Source organism: Leopardus geoffroyi, chromosome A2, assembly GCF_018350155.1.
Source record: "Leopardus geoffroyi isolate Oge1 chromosome A2, O.geoffroyi_Oge1_pat1.0, whole genome shotgun sequence".
Classification (NCBI taxonomy): Eukaryota; Metazoa; Chordata; class Mammalia; order Carnivora; family Felidae; genus Leopardus; species Leopardus geoffroyi.
The window spans coordinates 9,863,312-9,881,007 of record NC_059331.1 but is presented as its reverse complement, the minus strand read 5'-3'; the positions used below and the strand labels follow the sequence as shown (position 1 = coordinate 9,881,007).

The following is a 17,696-nucleotide window of genomic DNA, read 5'->3' as shown; positions in this document are numbered from 1 at the left end:
CAGGGCGGGGGCAAGAAACATCAACAGGACAGAGTGAGCCAGGCGTGGCCCTGGCTGTTTATTCCCTGTGTCAGCCCTGGGGAGCCAGCTGGGCTCTGGCTGACCTCAGTGGCTTCTTTGGGGTGTGGGTGGGCTTCAGGGTTAAGGCTGGGGAAGGATAGGAAGTAAAGTGCTTGCAGGGGCCCTCGGGGCTTGGTCCTAGCTGCCCCCCCACCTGTGGGGCAGGCCAGGGGCCGGACACCCCAGGCTGTGCAAACGGGACTCTCCAGGGCCCACCGCCAGGAGGAACCCAGCGGAGGACATGTCCATCTGGAGCTGACGGTCTGCTGATTGTCTGCTTGTCTGGCCTCCGGCGGTGGCCTGGTCAGCTCCTCCCGGTGCCAGGGCCTTGGGCACTCTCCAGGGGCCGCCCATCCGGCCAACCCCTCACCTGCGGAGCCGCTGCAGCTAAGGGGGAAGCCGCCAGGGTCAGGGGGGGGGTATTCATGGCCACAGCCGTGCCCCACACCCCCCGGCCTGGCCGCTCACACACCCTGGCCGCTCACCTCACTCTCCACCAGGTTCCGCCTGTAGAGTGCCTCCTTTGCAGCCTCCTGGGGGCCGAGAGGCGGTCAGCGGGCAGCCGCGGGCAGCCCCGGCCCCCCAGCGCCCACCCGGCCCTCGCCTGGCTCACCCTGCTGCCGTCGTTGCCCAGGCGCCGGGCCGCCTCTGTGTAGAACTGCACCTGACGCTCCAGCTGGGCCGCGTACTCTGAGGGTGGGGAGGGGTCAGGATGGGGGCTGCTGCCCTGCCCTCCCCTCCCCCACGCGCCCATCCCCGAGACCCTACCCCTCCGGATGCCCGGGCCCCCCTGCTCCAGCTGCGCCCTCTGCCACTGGCTGCGTTGCATGATGTCCTGGTACTGCTGGGCCACCTCCGGGGGCACCGGCCGCCGCGCCTGCCTCAGGGCCAGGATCTGGGGGGTGCAGAGTGGGGGACTGTGACGGCCCTGTCCAGGGCCTACCGAACCCCCAATCCTGCCCCAGCCAGCCTGTCAAAGCAGGCACCCACCTTCCGCTCCAGACGCTCTTGATCAAAGGCCAGCACGCTGAGGCTGTGCAGGGGCCGGGCCGATCTGTGGAGTTGGGGAGGGATGAAGGGCCGCAAGGACCCCCCAAGCCTGACCTCGTTAATTCTCACAGACACACTGGGCGCTGGGGAACAGCAGGAGATAAGCTAGGCCCACCCTGGTGTTGCAGAGCCCACGACCTAGTGGGGCTGAGGGCTCTACACTCAGGCAACTGCCATGCCCGGTGGTCAGGGAAGGTTTCCCAGGGAAGAACGCAGCCAAGCTGGGAGCCAGAGGAGTTAGAGTCGGGCAGGGGAGTGGGGAGCAAGTGCTGGGTAGGGGGGTCATGACATCGTCAGAAGACAGAAAAGCCCAGAGGCCAGTGAAAATGAGGTGTAGATAACCATGAACGAACAGGAGGAAGTGGGGTGGGGCGAGACTACTGGATATATTGATAATGGTCCAATCACAAAAGATCCGAAAAATCAGGCTGAGAAGTGTCAGGACGTTTCAGGAGACGGGGAGCCAGGAGACGTTTTGGAGAAGGGAAGGGATGCACTACAATTCGTGCCTGATGGGAAACTGTCCAGGAGGGGCTGAAATAGGAAGAAGGGACTTCTCTCCAGCATGGCTTGACCCAGCCACCTACCTGTTCCCTGGCTCCCTCGAAGGGGTGGGTACGGGAGGGGCCTTCCCTTTGGGCCCAGCAACCTGCTTCAGTGGACAGAACCAGTCTTGTGATTCCCGGCCCGCTTGAACCAAGCCTCCCTCCCTGGGGTTGCTGATGGGCAGGAGTCTCACCGTGGGCGCGGCTGCTGGCACGGGGTCAATGACCAGCCACCTCTCAGTTGTGGTCTCCAACTGCTGGGCGGTCAGTGGCTCCCGAATCCGGACCATCACCTCCAGCCGCCCCCCGGTGGGCCTGCGACCATCCAGGACCTGGGTGGAAATGAGGGGAGGCTACTGAGAAGCAGGCAATGGCTGGAGGCCCAGGGCCGGGATCAGAGAGAACCAGGGTAATTTCCAAAATCTGAGCCCCTAGATAGATAGAGCTGAGACGCCAATTGGTCAAAATGGAGCAGGGTGCTGGGAATATTTAGGGCTGGGTAGTATGGAGGTCTGGGATCCCTGGGGGAGAAGCTGGGTCAGCAGAAGAGACCCCTAGGAGGCCCAGGTCCTGTAGGGAGCTTTTGAATAATGTTAACAAGTGACACAGCCACACCAGAGCCTGTGGGCAAATGTCCACATCTCACCTCAAGGATCTCCCGGACCTCACACGCGGTCTCCAGGGCGTCCAGCTTCAGCTGGGCCGTGCCCAGCACCCGGTCAGTCTTGAACAGCCCCCTGTGTGCGTGAGGGGGACAGGATGGTTGGCCCAGGGCAGCTCCCCCTCCCCCAGAGTCTGCCCAGCACCTGCACCCCCAGCTCACCCCTTGTGGACCACTTCAAATTTGATGCCTTTGGTCTGGATGGCCCTTCGGAAGCCGCGGTGGCTGCGGTTGATGCAGAGTTTGAACTGCTCCTTGAACTCTACTCAGGGAATGAGGACAGGCCCAGGAGGAAAGAGGGAGGGGTCAGGCTATGGTTTCAGGTTCTCTCTGCATGGGGCTGGGGTGCCTCCTGGCAGCCACGGCCTCCTCCCCCTCCTCCTCCGCTCACCGGGGGAGTCTGTGTTCTTAATCACACTGGTCTTGTCTTTCTGAGCTTCTTCCTAGAGCCAAATCAAATAGGAGGCAGGAAGGCTCAGGGGCTGGGGCCTGCCCTTGGACCCCTGCCGGCCCACTCCCGCGGATGAGGCTTGAGCCCATCTTTCCTCTCCTGGGCTCTCTACATACCACGTTGGGATAGGGGAAGTCAAACCGAACAAAGACATCCAGGTCGCTGGGAGACAGCCCTGTGGGCAGACAAGGGTCAGAGCTGGGCAGTGAGGCAGTCCCGCAGCCCTGACCCCTGCCTGGCGCCCCTCACCTGGGGGCGTGGGCAAGTTGATGCCCTTCACGATGAACAGGAGCATGTCGTTGCTGCTGAGGTCAGGGAAGATCCTTCCGGGAGGGCAGGTGGGGAGACAAGAGGCACGTCAGCCCCAACGCCTGCCCGCCTTCTTTTCCCTTTGTGGATCCAGGGAACACACCCCGTGCTGGCCTTTGTAGCTATATGGGCTCCTGGGCTCCAGTTTTAGGATCTGGACAGACTGGAATTCTTTGTCCAGATCTGCCAACGGCTTATTTTCGAGACTTTTCTTCAGTCTGGGACCCACTCTGCGCCAGCCAGTGGCTTCACTGCTGGGGGACGTTCCCTTCATTTAACAATACTTCTGGGGGGTGCTTGGGTGGCTCAGTCGGTCAAGAGTCCGATTTCAGGTCATGATCTCAGGGTTCGTGGGTTCGAGCCCCACGTCAGGCTCGGTGCTGACAGCTCAGAGCCTGGAGCCTGCTTCAGATTCTGTGTCTCCCTCGCTCTCTGCCCCTCCCCCGCTCGCACTCTGTCCCTCTCTCTCTCTCTCGTTCAAAAATAAACAAACATCGGGGCGCCTGGGTGGCGCAGTCGGTTAAGCGTCCGACTTCAGCCAGGTCACGATCTCGCGGTCCGTGAGTTCGAGCCCCGCGTCGGACTCTGGGCTGATGGCTCAGAGCCTGGAGCCTGTTTCCGATTCTGTGTCTCCCTCTCTCTCTGCCCCTCCCCCGTTCATGCTCTGTCTCTCTCTGTCTCAAAAATAAATAAACGTTGAAAAAAAAAAAAAAATTTAATTCAAAAATAAACAAACATCTTAACAAATTTAAAAGAGCAATATTTCTGAAGCCCCTACTATGTGCCTGCTGGTGTCCTCACTGATGGGGATATAGTGAGACAGACCCCATCCCTGTGCTCATGGAGCCCAAGCTAGCTGAATGAAGAGAAAACCAATGCATATATAAACAGAGGAAACAAAGCAATTCTGCAGAAAATTAAAATAGGGGAAGAGAGTGGAGCATGCTCAGGATGGGCTGTTGTAGACGGGAGTGGTCAAAGAGGGCCTCTCAAGGGAGGCGACATCATAGGTGATTCTGGATGCCAAGAAGGCGCTACTACACGGAGACCTGGGGAAGAGGGTCTGTGCAGAGGAAAGAGCCAGTGCAAAGGCCCTGAGGATGAACATGCTTGGTTTGTCTGAGGGACCAAAAACAGGCCTGTGTGGCAGGAGGCAAGCAACGTGGGGACAGTGGGTGGGGACGAGGTGATGGGGAGCCAGGCTGTGCAGACGTGGGAGAGCCAAGGTAAGGGGTGTGGGGTATCCTAGGTTGTTGCAGTGGCTGTGCCTAACCCCATCTGTAAGTGGGGAAATGATCCCAATTCCCCACGGTGTGGGAAGGCTTAAGAGGAGCAGGACCAACAACAACCACGCTGAGGGCTCGCCCGGGCCTTGGGACAAGGCACATCTCTGCACTCACTCGGTCTTCCCCATTTCTCAATGTGTCACTGGCAACTCCCCAACACCATCTTTCACTTGCACCTCATGCCTGCCTCAGGACCCTTGCATATACTGTGCTTTCACCGTGCAACCAAACTCCCCCCCCCAGAGGCAAGTCCTCTGCTGGCTTCTGGGGAGTGCAAGCCCCTCTCCAAAGGGGCATCTGGGCCAAGGGGCATCAGGGCCTTACTTGATGACGCTGAAGGTTCTCTGCTCAAAGCGGGCAGTGGGCGTGGGGAGACCTCGGGCGAATGCCTGCTTCAGAATCTCCATGCTCCGCTTACAGTCCTCTGCCAATTTCTCAAATCTGCCAGCAAGAGAGCCCTGTTCAGGTCCCTGGACCCAGGGATGGGATGGGGGTACAGACGTCTGGCAGAGGCAGGGACAGGGGTACTTACTTGCTGGTTTCGGCAATGTTGCCCAGGTGGGTGAACTGGTTAGAGTGGTTCAGGCACATCTGAAGAGCAGAAGGCAGTGAGGGGAGGGGTGGGGGGCCATGACCCTGAGGCCTGCTGATCTGGGCCAGGGGCCCACCTCACCTCATGCTGCTGCCTTATGAGCTTGGTGAGTTCACCGTAGCGCCGGGCAGACTCCTGAGACAGACCTGGGCCAGGCCGCTGGACCAGAGAGAAGTCATCTTTGTTGACGGGGGCGGGTGGCACCTAGAGAAGACAAGCCTCATGGGGAGCGGCCTGCTGGTTAGCAACAAACAGGCCCGCGCATGGAAACGTCACTCCTTCTTGGAGAGGCCTTCCTGGACCACTGCTTTGCCCCAGCCCTGGTCTTTCTTCTTCCCCGAGGAGAAAAGTGGTGCTCAGAGAGAAGTGGATGGTTCCTCCCAAAGTGGCACACAGCCCAGGTACTACATGTCCCAGCATCCCTTGCAGCCGGGTACAGCCATGGGATTCAGCTGCGGCCAGTGGAAGGTGAGAAGTGATGGCATTCCATGTCACTTGCTTTAAATAGAACTGCTTGCCTTGCCCTTTCTTTCTCTCACTGCTTCCCATGGACTGAATGCAGGAAGGGCATCCGTCCACTCTGAGCACGTGGACAAAGATGACCTTCCAAGGTGTGACAGAGCAACAAGATGGAAGGAACCTGGGCCCTGGAGGGCTCTGTCTTTTCCAGAGCCCAGACTGCCCTGAGTATTACATGCGAGAAACATATCTGTCTTCTTTCAGCCACTGAGTTGGGGGGGTACTTATCTGTTACAGAAGCTTAACCTGGATCCTGACTAATATACTCCAAGTTACGTGGCTGCTAAGTGGCCACAGCCCAACAGGTGGGTGCCTGGGGAGGTCCAGCTGGCCTAGAGGGTTCACCTTGGCAATATCCACAGGCAGCCCATTGCGTGAAGCCTCCAGCATGGGCTCCAGCCCCTTGGCCTGGCGCAGGTGCATTTTGGCACCCTCCACATCATTCTTCTGCTTGGCTCTCAGTGCGGCCTGTAGGAGCTGCTTCTTGCGGCCCTCCAGGAAGGCCAGTTGCTGCTGGGCTGTGGGTACAGGGGTGTCTGTGGATGCGGCCTGGCCCACAGCCAAGCAACAGGCAGCCCAGGAAGGGAGGGCATACCTACCTCTGGCGGATGTGCCCTTGGGGGCTGTTTTGGCTGCTGGGGTGGAGCCTGATTGGGGTGCCCTTGAGGGTGGGGCCTTGGGCTGGGCCATGGGGGCCGGAGGGCTGGTGGGCTGCTGACAGACAGGGAGGGAATCAGAGCTCTCCCAGCACTCGCAATGGTTCCACTCCCCAAGGGGCTGGGGCCCGAAACTGACAATGGTGACTGTCTTAGTTTCTGTTTCCTCAGCAACGAATGCCCCATATGGTCTCATTCTCACTGAATCTTTGCAGAGACAAAGACAGCCCCTGGACCCACTTTACAGATGAGGAGGCAGGATCAGAGAGCAAAATGGCTTGCCCGCGGCTGCACAGCCAGGAAGTGGCCAGGCCGGGAGGGAGGCCAGCCCTTCCCAGGCTCTGTCAGGGTTTTGCTGCCACTCCCGTCTCACCCCAAGACCCCAGCCCCTCCCACCTTCTTAGGTTCCTCATCCTCTTCATCCTCTGCGCCTTCATCCTGGTTAGCCAGCTTCATGGCAGTCTCCAAGACCCCCACCAGGCTCTGCTGGGTGGGCTCGGTAGCCTCCAGGCCCTGGATGGGGGGAAAGCCTGGGCGGCCAGTCAGGGCCCAGTCAGGAGGGAGGGACCCATGCCGCGATGGCAGAGACGTGGGTTCCTCCCCTTCCTAAGGAGCCTCGGGGCTTTGGATGTACTTTGAATCCAGGAAGGAGCTGCTGCTGGTTCTGTGTAGATGCCAGATTATTCCAACCTAATCTCCTGCTGCCTCTCACCTGACCCCGGGCCTTGACCAGACGCCAACGGGCAAGCAGGGGGTGAGGCGGGCTACCAGGCACAAGAGGCGGTCACAGGCCTGGAGGGATTCCCAGGGGACCAAGGTGTTGAGGAATAATTGCTCTCCCGGGGGTGCGCAGGCAGCTCTGAGAACCCAGAGGAGGCCCCCAACCCACTGGGAGGCTGATGGAAGGCTGAGTAGAGTGTAAGGCCGAGAGCTGATGCGAAAGGAGGAGTCGAACACAGAAGAAATGGAAGAAATCAGACAGACGATGGTGGGCTGGTGAACAGGCTCTCCAAGTAAAACCCCCTGATTTTTAGCGTCTGCCGATTTCCGTGGTACAAACACTCCGATTGGGACCCAACTGTAAGGTACCAATTATCTAACAAGTTTGCAGAATTCCCGAATGCGAAGCACACAGCTCCCTGGGCCTGTGCGGTCAGGAGGAATAGCACCTACGGAGGCTCAGAGGCCGGGAGGGGCAGGGGTGGGGGCTGTGCCTACCTGGGGGCACCGGCAGCTCGGCCACATCTACCGTTCGGCCCGCCTTGTGGGCTCGGATGGCATCTTGGTATTGCTGTAGTGGACACAGGATTAGGGCTACCTGGGCAAGGCCTCCGGGCGCTGTCTGCCTGCCCACTGGGCCCCCACACACCTTGACGATGCGCTCATGCATGCGAGCCTTCCGCTGGTCCCCTTTGGTCTTGGCCTGGGCCGCGGCCACGTGGTATCGCTCCATCCGCTGCTCCAGTGCCTCCAGGAGAGTCCGCGGAGGTGGGGGAACCTCTGGGCCAGACGGGGGCCGAGGGGGAGCAGAGGGGCAGGGTTAAGAGTCTTGGGAAGGAGAGACTTGTCGCCCTGGCCTGCCCACCACACAGGGTTCCAAGAGCCTACCTGGCGTGGAGGGCACCGTGCTGGGAGCCGGAGGCTGCGGTGAGGGCGAGGGTGGGTCTGGGGGCAGCTGGTCTGAGGGCAGAGAGGTCCAGTCCAGTGAGGGGCTTGCTTGGGGACCCCCTACCCCACACTGGTGTGGTCTGAGGGGGTCCCCAGGTGACCAGAGAGGGTGGCAGCACCAAGTCCCGGAGGCTGGGCAGGGTGGTAGGGTCCTCACCAGGGGGAGGCGGCAGGCGGGACAGGTCCACAGGCTCCCCCCGGCTCAGGGCCTCCAAGATGGCATCGAAGCTCTGAGAGAAAGGAGACGAGGGGAAGAGGCTGCAGTTGGGGGCCAGAACCCTGTGGGGAGCCTCTGTCCATTCCTCTGCAGCATCTTGCTTAAGCCCCTTCCGATACTGACGCCCATTTCACAGGCAGGGTAAACCGGGGCTTTAAGAGATACGGAAAACTACACGTACAGAGTGACTAAAGGTCAGGAGTCAAACTGGGGTCCGTGTGACCACAGCGCTCCTGTTCTTTGCCACCACGCAAAGTCGGAAGCATCGTGTCTTCTCCCACCGGTCTGGACGCACCTTGGCCACACGGAAACGTCTGGCAGCAGTGGCAGTATCTCCCTGCTGCTTGGCGTGGAGGGCGGCCAACTTATATTCGCGCTGGCGGCTCTGCAACTGGGCCAGGAGGTCAGGGCTGCAGGGACCTGGAAGGGGGAACAGCGTACGAACCGCCTCTGTTTAACCGTCACAACGAAGCCTGTTCCTTAGGCCTGACCTACAGATGTGAGCACCGAGGCTGAGAGGCCATGCCGTCTCCCCAAGATGGTGTGGCGGGGACTCTACCCCGGGACCTGAGAAAGAGACAGAATCCACAGCAGGCTCCAGGCTCCGAGCTGTCACCACAGAGCCCGACGTGGGGCTTGAACCCTCGAACCGTGAGGTCATAACCTGCACCAAAGTCGGACGCTTAACCGACTGAGCCACCCAGGCGGCCCTCATCTTAACTTTAAAAAGTGGCCACAGTTGTCATTCCCAGTGTCGTGCAAATACTGACATTCACAAAACAGAACTATCACATCACTCTTTAAAACTTAATGTACTTTAAGGGCGCCTGGGTGGCTCAGTCAGTTAAGTGTCCGACTTTAGCTCAGGTCATGATCTCACGGTCTGTGGGTTTGAGCCCTGCATCGGGCTCTGTGCTGACAGCTCAGAGCCTGGAGCCTGCTTTGGATTCTGTGTCTCCCTGTCTCTCTCTCTGCCCCTCCCTCACTTGTACTCTCTCTCTCTCTCTCTTAAAAATAAATAAATGTTAAAAATTTTTTTAACGTTTTTTAATCTAATGTACTTTATTTTTTTATTATTATTTTTTTTTAATTTTTTTTTTCAACGTTTATTTATTTTTGGGACAGAGAGAGACAGAGCATGAACGGGGGAGGGGCAGAGAGAGAGGGAGACACAGAATCGGAAACAGGCTCCAGGCTCTGAGCCATCAGCCCAGAGCCCGACGCGGGGCTCGAACTCACGGACCGCAAGATCGTGACCTGGCTGAAGTCGGACGCTTAACCGACTGCGCCACCCAGGCGCCCCTAATCTAATGTACTTTAACTACCATGGTGATTTGACACTCACCAGTATTCACTTATTTTTATTTTTTATTTTTTTGCAAGCTCTATGCCAACTGTGGGCCTCGAACTCATGACCCCGAGATCAAGAGTCACACGCTTTACTGAATGAGCTGGTGGTGCCCCTTGTTTTCTTTAATTGCGGCAAAATACACATGAAATTTACCCTCTTAACCCTTTTTTTTGTTTTTGTTTTATTTTGTTTTGTTTTGTTTTCAACGTTTATTTATTTTTGAGACAGAGAGAGACAGAACATGAACGGGGCAGGGGCAGAGAGAGAGGGAGACACAGAATCGGAAACAGGCTCCAGGCTCTGAGCCATCAGCCCAGAGCCCGACGCGGGGCTCGAACTCACGGACCGCGAGATCGTGACCTGGCTGAAGTCGGACGCTCAACCGACTGCGCCACCCAGGCGCCCCCCCTCTTAACCCTTTTTAAGTGTACAATTCAGTACATCAAGTACAGTTGACCCTTGAACAATGAGGGTGTCAGGGGCACCAACACCCCCTGCCCCCGCCATGCAGTTGGAAATCTACTTTTGACTCCCCCCGAATTTGACTACTCATAGCTTGTTGTTGACCGCGGGCATCACCAATAAAGACAACCGATCGACACGTTTCGTACGTTATGCGCGTTATATGCTGTTCTTATAATAAACGAAGCTGTAAGAAATGATACTAGGAAAACCACAAGGAAGAGAAATACAGTGCTGCACTGTGTTTATCAAAGAAACAGGGGGCCTGCTCAGTTTAAAGCTGCCTTTTTTCGTTTTTTTTTTTTTCATACTGGGTGGGGGGGGAGAGAGAGTATGAGTGGGGGAGGGGCAGAGGCAGAGAGAATCCCAAGCAGGCTCCACCCTCAGCACAGAGCCCAACGAGGGGCTTAATCCCACGACTTGGGGATCATGACACAAGCCAAAATCAAGAGCCCGACGCTCAACTGACTAAGCCACCCAGGTGCCCTGTTAAAAGTCTTTTCCTAGGGGCGCCTGGGTGGTGCAGTCGGTTAAGCGTCCGACTTCAGCCAGGTCACGATCTCGTGGTCCGTGAGTTCAGGCCCCACGTCAGGCTCTGGGCTGATGGCTCAGAGCCTGGAGCCTGCTTCAGATTCTGTGTCTCCCTCTCTCTCTGTCCCTCCCCCGTTCATGCTCTGTCTCTCTCTGTCCCAAAAATAAGTAAACGTTGAAAAAAAAAAATTAAAAAAAAAAAATAAGTCTTTTCCTGACCGCCCTATGGTATATTTGTGCAACCAAAATCCATCTATGAGGTTCATTGGCAAAGTGAGGAAATGGAGAGTTAAACTGCTTTTTTTTTTAGTTTTTTAACGTCTATTCATTTTTGAGAAAGACAGAGTGTGAGTGGGGGAGGGGCAGAGAGAGGGAGACACAGAATCCGAAGCAGGCTCAAGGCTCTGAGCCATCAGCCCAGAGCCCGACGTGGGGCCTGAACTCACGGACCGCGAGATCGTGACCTGAGCCAATGTCGGACACTCAAGCGACTGAGCCACCCAGGCCCCCCTAAATTGCTTTTTTAAACAGTATGCTAGTTACAGTATTAAATGACACGTTCGATAGGTTTTCAGGAGAAGTATCATTAAATTTAGGGCAACTGGTGCAATTTTTGACATAAAAAAACAAAACAACCACCGGGGTCCACAAATCCTAGAAACGCCTGGCAAGCTACATGCGTCGTACTTTTTCAGACTGACAACTGCACCTACAGCTTTAAGTTCAGGTCTATTTGCCTGAAAAGGTATCTGTGAGTGGAAGCAAAAGAGCGTTGACATTTGATCGGTTTTATCTCCTATCACAGTGAGTCTCTCGGAGTTAAGAAAATGTCCTTCTGGGGGCACCTGAGTGGCTGAGTCAGTTGAGCGTCCATCTGACTCTTGATTTGGGCTCAGCTCATTATCCCAGGGTTGTGAGATCCAGGCCACACTAACAGCTTAAGATTCTCTCTTTCCCTCTGCCCCTCCCCTGCTTGTGCTCCCTCTTGGTGGGGGGGGGGGGGGGGGGCAGCGAAAACATTCTTCCAGGTTGAATCATTGGTATTATTAGCATAGCACTGAACAAAGCCTAAATATATCAGGCTTTTTGATAAAGAATTTTTATATGCCAAGAGCACAATTTTATCGCACTGGCACCTCTTGCTGACAGGGCTGGGGCTGGGTCCGCCTTCTACCAATTAACTCCCGTTTCCCCGTTCATTGTTTCCCAACTTCCCTTTTTTCTTTTTCAAAGCACCAGGAAACCTGCTTCATACCAACAAATAGACGGGAAGACACGGGGTCCTGTTATCACCATGTTGCGGGCTTCCCTGGACCCTACCCAAGTCGTATGCCAAAACCCCGTCGTGAAAAAAGCTTTGGTGATTTTGGCTGAGCATTTCGGGTGACGATTTCCAACAACCTTCCCTGAACTTTGCCAAAACAATAGCTTAGAAACCAGCCGGGCTGTGGAAAGATTTAGACCTGGTGTTTACTTTCTCAACCGGGCCAGCCCAGTTTTAAGTCTCTTCGTATGTTTGGGGAGCGTTTGCCCCTGGGGCAGTGCTTGTGTTGATATTCTAGAAGGGACAGAGGCGGGCACTCCTTTCGGGTAGTGGGAGGAAGGCCACCGGAGAGGGAGAGGTTGGGAAGGAAAACCTCCCGCAGGTGAGGGTTTGTTTGTTTTTTTTAATGTTTATTTTTGAGAGAGACAGAGACAGAGACAGAGACAGAGACAGAGTGTGAGTGGGGGAGGAGCAGAGAGAGAGGAAGACACAGAATCCAAAGCAGGCTCCAGGCTCCGAGCTGTCAGCACAGAGCCTGACGCAGGGCTTGAACTCATAAACTCGCAGGTAAGTTTTAGAAGACAGACATGCTGAGGGCTGGGGAATTATCCACTTACAGCTCTTACGCGTTAGCCCTCAAAAGGGACTCCGATGCGTGCTGCAAGGTGACACTAAGTGAAAGAAGCTGGCACCAAAGGACAACTCGTGTGTCGTCCCACTTACGTGACGTATCCGGGAGACGCAGACTCATAGAGCATAGATGGCGGCTGTCAGGGGCCGGGGGAGCAGAAATGGGGAGCTAGTGTTTCGCGGGAAGAGAGTTTTTGTTTGATGAAACAGTCTTGGAAACAGAGGAGACCGGTGCACCACATGGTGAATGTGCTACTCAATTGCACACTGAGAAAGGGTTCAAAGGGCCAATGTCATGTTGTATGTATTAAACCACGAAACGTACAAAAAACGGCATTCGTGAACTCCAGAGACATGAGGACCTGGGGAGGCGAGGGGCGTTAAGGATATCTGACAGTCAGTGCAGGGCCTGCACCCCCACAGAATGGTCAAGTGCTGAGTAAATCCCACGCCTGCAACATCCCATGTCAGCCCAGCCCTGCCCCCGGCCTACCTGGCGGAAGCTGGGGCTTAGCCAAGCCTATGGATGAGGCTGGGGCAGAGGAAGGCAGGCCTTCTACCGTGACCCTGGGCTCCGGGGCTGGCTGGCTCGTGGTGGAGGCCGGCTGGGAGGGTGCGGGCGTGTGGCTGGGGGTGGCTGCCGGACCCTTCCCCACTGCCACAGGCGGTGGGATGTCCCCTTCGTCGATGGCATTACCTTTCCGGACCGAGGCCAGCAGGTTTTCAAGTGTCTGAGAGAAGGTGTGAAATGGGTTTCCGAGGAGCCTGACAGCTGGGTGCGGTGGGCCGGCGGTAGGGTGCCAGCGCCCTCCCATCACCCGCCCGCCCGCTCACCTTAAGCCCCCGGTCGTAGCGCCGCATCTTGGCTCCACCTCCAGCTTGCCTAGCGCTTTCGATCGCCCTCTGGTAGAGGGCCAGCCTCTCCTGCAAGGTGGCCTCCACCCCGGGGCTGGGGGCTGCGGCTTTGGGCTGCAGGAGGGACCGGGGCATGGTCTGGGTGGTGACCCCACTTGGGCTCTCCCCAGGGGCTCCACACACCAGGCATGGTGCCCCGGGGGCCAGCTGTCCCCGCCCCCCCCCCTCCCAGGTAGAAATCATCATCATTGTTCCGGGTGCAGGGAACTGGGTCTCAGAGGTGTCATGTCACCTGCCCAAGGTAACATGGCTGAGGGGCAAGGGAAGGCCTTGAACCCTGCACTACGGGGAGCAGGTTGTCGGGCTATACCTGAGCCACAGGAGGGTGGGACTCCAAAGACTTCTGCTCCTCCCCAAGGACCACATTTAATTCTGCCTGCAGGGACACACGGCCATAGGCCAGGCATGAGGGCCTGCTGCACGGGGCAATGACAGCATGGGTGGCTCCCTGCCCTGCCCTGGGTGCTCACCAGCAGGTCGTCGTCAGCCTCCACATCCTCCTCGTCATCGGTACCTTCCTCCTCATCTGGGTCTCTCATGCACAGGCTCGCCATCTTCTCAATGGCCTCCATGGGCAGGGGACCTGGTGGCAGTGACAGGCCCCAGATGGACTGGGATCCTTCAAGAGTCCCCATGGGGCACCTGGGTGGCTCAGTCCATTGGGCGGCCGACTTCGGCTCAGGTCATGATCTCACGATTGGCGGGTTCGAGCCCCACGTCCGGCTCTGTGCTGCCAGCCCAGAGCCTGGAGCCTGCTTCGGATTCTGTGTCTCCCTCTCTCTCTGCGCCCCCCCCCCCCGCCCACTCATGCTCTGTCTCCCTCTCTCTCTCAAAAATAAATAAACATTAAAAAAAAAAAAAAAAGAGTCCCCAGCCTCCTGTCCCAGTTACCCATGGCCCTAAAGAATAGGGCAGCATGCCCCCCTACTGGCCCTTCCATGGCACCCCACTGCCCTCAGGCCCACCAGGTATGATCCCGCTAATCCTGCCGGCCTCCTCTCGTGCTTATCAAGCCGGACTTCCGACCCTGGCTCTGCAGCTTTCTTACTGTGGAGCCCTGGGCAAGTCACGTGACCTCCCCGGGCCTCAGTCTTCCCACCTATTAGACGAGAGCAAGTTTCTCCCTCACACATGCATCGTGAGGACTCAAGGTAAATGAGGTTCTAGAAAAGCACGTCGTCAGCACTTTGTCATTCGAATTATTCTCATTATTTGCATTACCTACGTCCTATAAAAGTGCCTTCAACACTGACTTAGCAAGTACTGGACCACTGGCCCTAGAGGAAATACAAGGTTAGGATCCCATGAGCCTCTGGGCACAGTTTCGTCAACCGGCCGATGCATAACCTTGTTCAATGCGTGCCTCTATCTAACTATACCTTTTTAAATATATGTTGTTGGTTTGTTAACATTGAACTCAAGGCTACTCGTGTCTGAATGAAGCTTATCTGCTAGCGTATTTCCTCCATAAGGCGCATCACAAACTTCTTGCCCTTAAAGACACGAGACAGCTCTAAGCGCCACACTTTAGTGCCATTCTGAACAGCAAAATGTACCACACAAAGAGTACCCACAAAGAGTGCCAAAATGAGCAAAATGCAGCCTTACACAGACTGTGAGAAGGACCCGTGTTTACTTGAAGCCCTGAGACAAGAAGGCCGACGGTCATCTTGCGCTCTCTCAGCTGGGACTGCGGAAGGTGAGCGACTCAAACGTTCTGCAGCTCTGTGCACGCCCGCAAGGAATTGCCAAAAACCTCCCCGACTATTGATTTTGGTGTTACCAATAAAGTTTAGCCCGTTGGTGAATTCACAAACATGGAATCCGTTAATAATGAGAATGGACTGAATTAGCTAACAAGCGTAAAGGTTCCGTCTCCCCTTGGAGCTCCAGCCCCAAACCCCACTGCAGTGTCGCTGACCCTGTCACCTCCCACGGGGGGAGGGGGGAGGGCTTTGCATGCGCTGGGCCTCCCAGCCGCACTTTCTAGCTCTTCTGCTGACCATCCTTATTGTGGGTGTCTCTTGCGGGCACCTGGCCCCAGCTCACAGGTCTCCCCCATCCCTCTGTGCTTCCCTCACCCCAACCTGATCATGGGACAGCATGTTGGAGGAAATGTGAGACCCTGTGTGAAGTACTTAACACACACGAGAAGATGAACTACTGTGACTAAGGGCAGTTATTGTTCCCATTTTACAGACGGGGAAACCGAAGTCCACACAGGTGCTGGGACTCATCAGTCACACAGCCAGTAAGCAGCACAACTGCGATTTGAACCCTCACTCTGGGTCCAGAGTTGATCGCTTAACCTCTTAACCCAGGCTGCGGGTTCTAGGAGGGCAGAGACCTTCTCCGTCTCTCCTTTCCCCCTTCTCCCCAGGGCCCAGGGCTGAGTCCTGCCCACAGCAGGTGCTCAGAGAATGTTCAGGGGTGTGTTGAGAGTCTCACCTTTGCCTTTGAGCTTCTCCAGGACTTGGGGCTGGCCCCCCACCAAGGCCAAGAACTCGGCCTCCAGTTCCTCATCGTTAACTCCGTCCTCGGGGATCATAAGGCCGTCTGGGGAGAGGTCAACCAGCAGGCCCAGCTGAGGGAACAGTAAGGGTCCAGTCAGACCTTGGAATGCACCCCACCTGTCCAGAGGCAACCAGGACAGACCCAGGTTTCCCTCAGGAAGGAAACCCAGGTCTCGGAGGGAAAGTAATTTCCCCAGGGAAGTGCCAGGGGGCTGGAATGGGTTGAGAATGCAACAGGTGTTCCAAGATGGGCCAGGCCCTCTGGCCTAGATCAACCCGGGGCAAAGGGCAGGCAGAGAGACCCCGCTCCCTGCTCCGAGCCCACACCCACAATGTGCTGCTGACTGAGTTCAGTGGGAAAGACAGGCCCTACACCCTGCCCAAAGCTGAGCCACTCGGTACACCTGGGCTTTTCCTTCCAGCATACTCAGCAGAGGGGGCCACGCAGGAAGCCTGGAGTTATCAAGAGCAAGGAGAAGCCGGGACAACATAGAAACTGAAAGCGGGGTTTTCATTGTGTCACAGACCTGTCTTCCTATCCCGTCCCAGCTAATGACCAATCGTGATGTGATGATATTACACTGAACTACACAAAACGGCCTTTTCTGTCGGCCAGAATGGGCAAATACTGGCTACTATGTATGGCTCCTTTCAACAGTAACAAGTTACGCTTATTGGCTCAGTCGGTTGAGTGTCTGACTTCGGCCCAGGTCATGATCCCACGCTTTGTGGGTTCGAGTCCTGCATCGGGCTCTGTGCTGACAGCTCAGAGCCTGGAGCCTGCTTCAGATTCTGTGTCTCCTTCTCTCTATGCCCCTCCCCCACTCTGTCTCTCTGTCTCCCCAAAATAAATAAACATTAAACAAAATAAGTTATGCTTATTGAGTGTTAGGTTCTAGCACTTTCCATAAACTATTCCAGTGAATTTTCACAACTGTGCTGTGACATAGGGACTCTTAGGGCCTCCATTTTACAGACGAGGAAACAGGTGTAAGAGCTGTGAAGCTGAGTGTCCAACATGCAGAGGCCAGCAGGGAACTCCAGGTTGGCCAGATTCTATTACCCGGGCACTAAACTATGGCCTGAGCTCCTTCCACCAAAGCTAAGAAAAATCAAACCTTCCAGGTGCCTGGGGCAGAGGAGACGGAAGAGGGAAAAGGACGACCAGACTACAGTCCCGTGGGCTCATGGCAGCCACTCTGGATTTTGCACTTAGCCCTGGCCAAGCTGTTAATCCCTATGACCTTGGGAAGCTGTCTTCACCTCTCTGGGCCTCAGTGTCCTCATCTGTACAGTGGGGATAGAAAGTCTGACTTGGCCTGGCTGATGCGAGGTTCCATGAGTGTCCAAACCAGGAGTACATTAACTATCCTTATCTCAGGTCCGAGGCCTTCCCCTCCCAAACTGGAGAGGCTTCGGCAACAGGTGGCTCCGAGCCCAGGGCGGGGCGCCAAGAGCTGAGGAGCTGGGGAGCCGGGGCCACTAGGCCCCACTTTGGGGGCAGAACCTCATCTGGAAGGCGGGGACCGGGGCTCACCTGGGGGTGGTGATCGGTTCCCCTGGTGGGTGGGGCCCTCCTCTGAACCTGTGATAGGGGTGAGAACGGTTCTCTAGGCGGGGCCGTGGGGTATAGACTCACCTGGCGGGCGGCGGCGGCACCTCGGCCGGGGGGCCCCGGGGGTCCCTTCCTCTTGTGCATCTTCCAGGCAGGATGCCCAGACCACTGGCCACCTCGCCTGGCCTTGCCCTGCCTCCTCCCCTGGGGCCTATCGCCGCGCACGCGCACTTCCTGAGCCCCGCGCCCCTGGTTGGCGCCCCGCGACCGCTGACCCCGCGCCCTCGACCCCGGGGGTGGCCGCCCCACTTCCGCCTCGGCCTCGGCGCCGCGGCACCAGAGCGCAGCCACTGGACTTGCTGGGCCCGCCGCACTGAAACTACAACTCCCGGCAGGCAGTGCGCGGGCACGCGTGCGCACTGCCGGGCGGTGGGCGGGCCGCGGGCCGCGCGGGAAAGAGG

At 57.0% G+C, this 17,696-nt stretch overlaps 1 protein-coding gene across 4 annotated transcripts; it reads right to left on the bottom strand.

Moving 5' to 3' along the window:
• Positions 1-29: 29 nt before the first annotated feature.
• On the bottom strand, positions 30-17,683 carry CC2D1A (coiled-coil and C2 domain containing 1A). Of its 4 annotated transcripts, none has more exons than XM_045492195.1 (29): positions 17,320-17,683; positions 15,616-15,751; positions 13,638-13,750; positions 13,478-13,543; positions 13,087-13,221; positions 12,746-12,983; positions 8,310-8,434; positions 7,955-8,027; positions 7,738-7,809; positions 7,499-7,629; positions 7,348-7,420; positions 6,526-6,659; positions 6,073-6,187; positions 5,819-5,991; positions 5,036-5,158; positions 4,895-4,953; positions 4,687-4,803; positions 3,017-3,090; positions 2,884-2,942; positions 2,708-2,759; positions 2,479-2,578; positions 2,302-2,392; positions 1,850-1,987; positions 1,698-1,762; positions 1,051-1,114; positions 829-955; positions 674-750; positions 546-593; positions 30-447 (listed from the first exon to the last, which is right to left on the bottom strand). In XM_045492195.1, exons 1-29 carry the CDS (start codon positions 17,377-17,379, stop codon positions 427-429), a joined length of 2,859 nt encoding a protein of 952 aa, XP_045348151.1. In that variant the 5' UTR covers positions 17,380-17,683; the 3' UTR covers positions 30-426. The 4 variants fall into 4 exon arrangements, with proteins under 4 accessions (XP_045348151.1, XP_045348153.1, XP_045348152.1 ...); XM_045492197.1 differs by having other exon boundaries at positions 1,698-1,759; positions 17,320-17,651; XM_045492196.1 differs by having other exon boundaries at positions 6,073-6,184; positions 17,320-17,651.
• Between the last annotated feature and the right edge of the window lie 13 nt (positions 17,684-17,696).

Coding starts and splice junctions, on each gene's coding strand:
- CC2D1A (XM_045492195.1), bottom strand. CDS start 17,379: ATGCACAAGAGGAAGGGACCCCCGGGGCCCCCCGGCCGAGGTGCCGCC. Junction 13,751..15,615: donor GGAGAAGCTCAAAGGCAAAG/GTGAGACTCTCA, acceptor CACTGCCACCAG/GTCCCCTGCCCATGGAGGCC. Junction 6,660..7,347: donor CGAGCTGCCGGTGCCCCCAG/GTAGGCACAGCC, acceptor CTGGCCGCCCAG/GCTTTCCCCCCATCCAGGGC.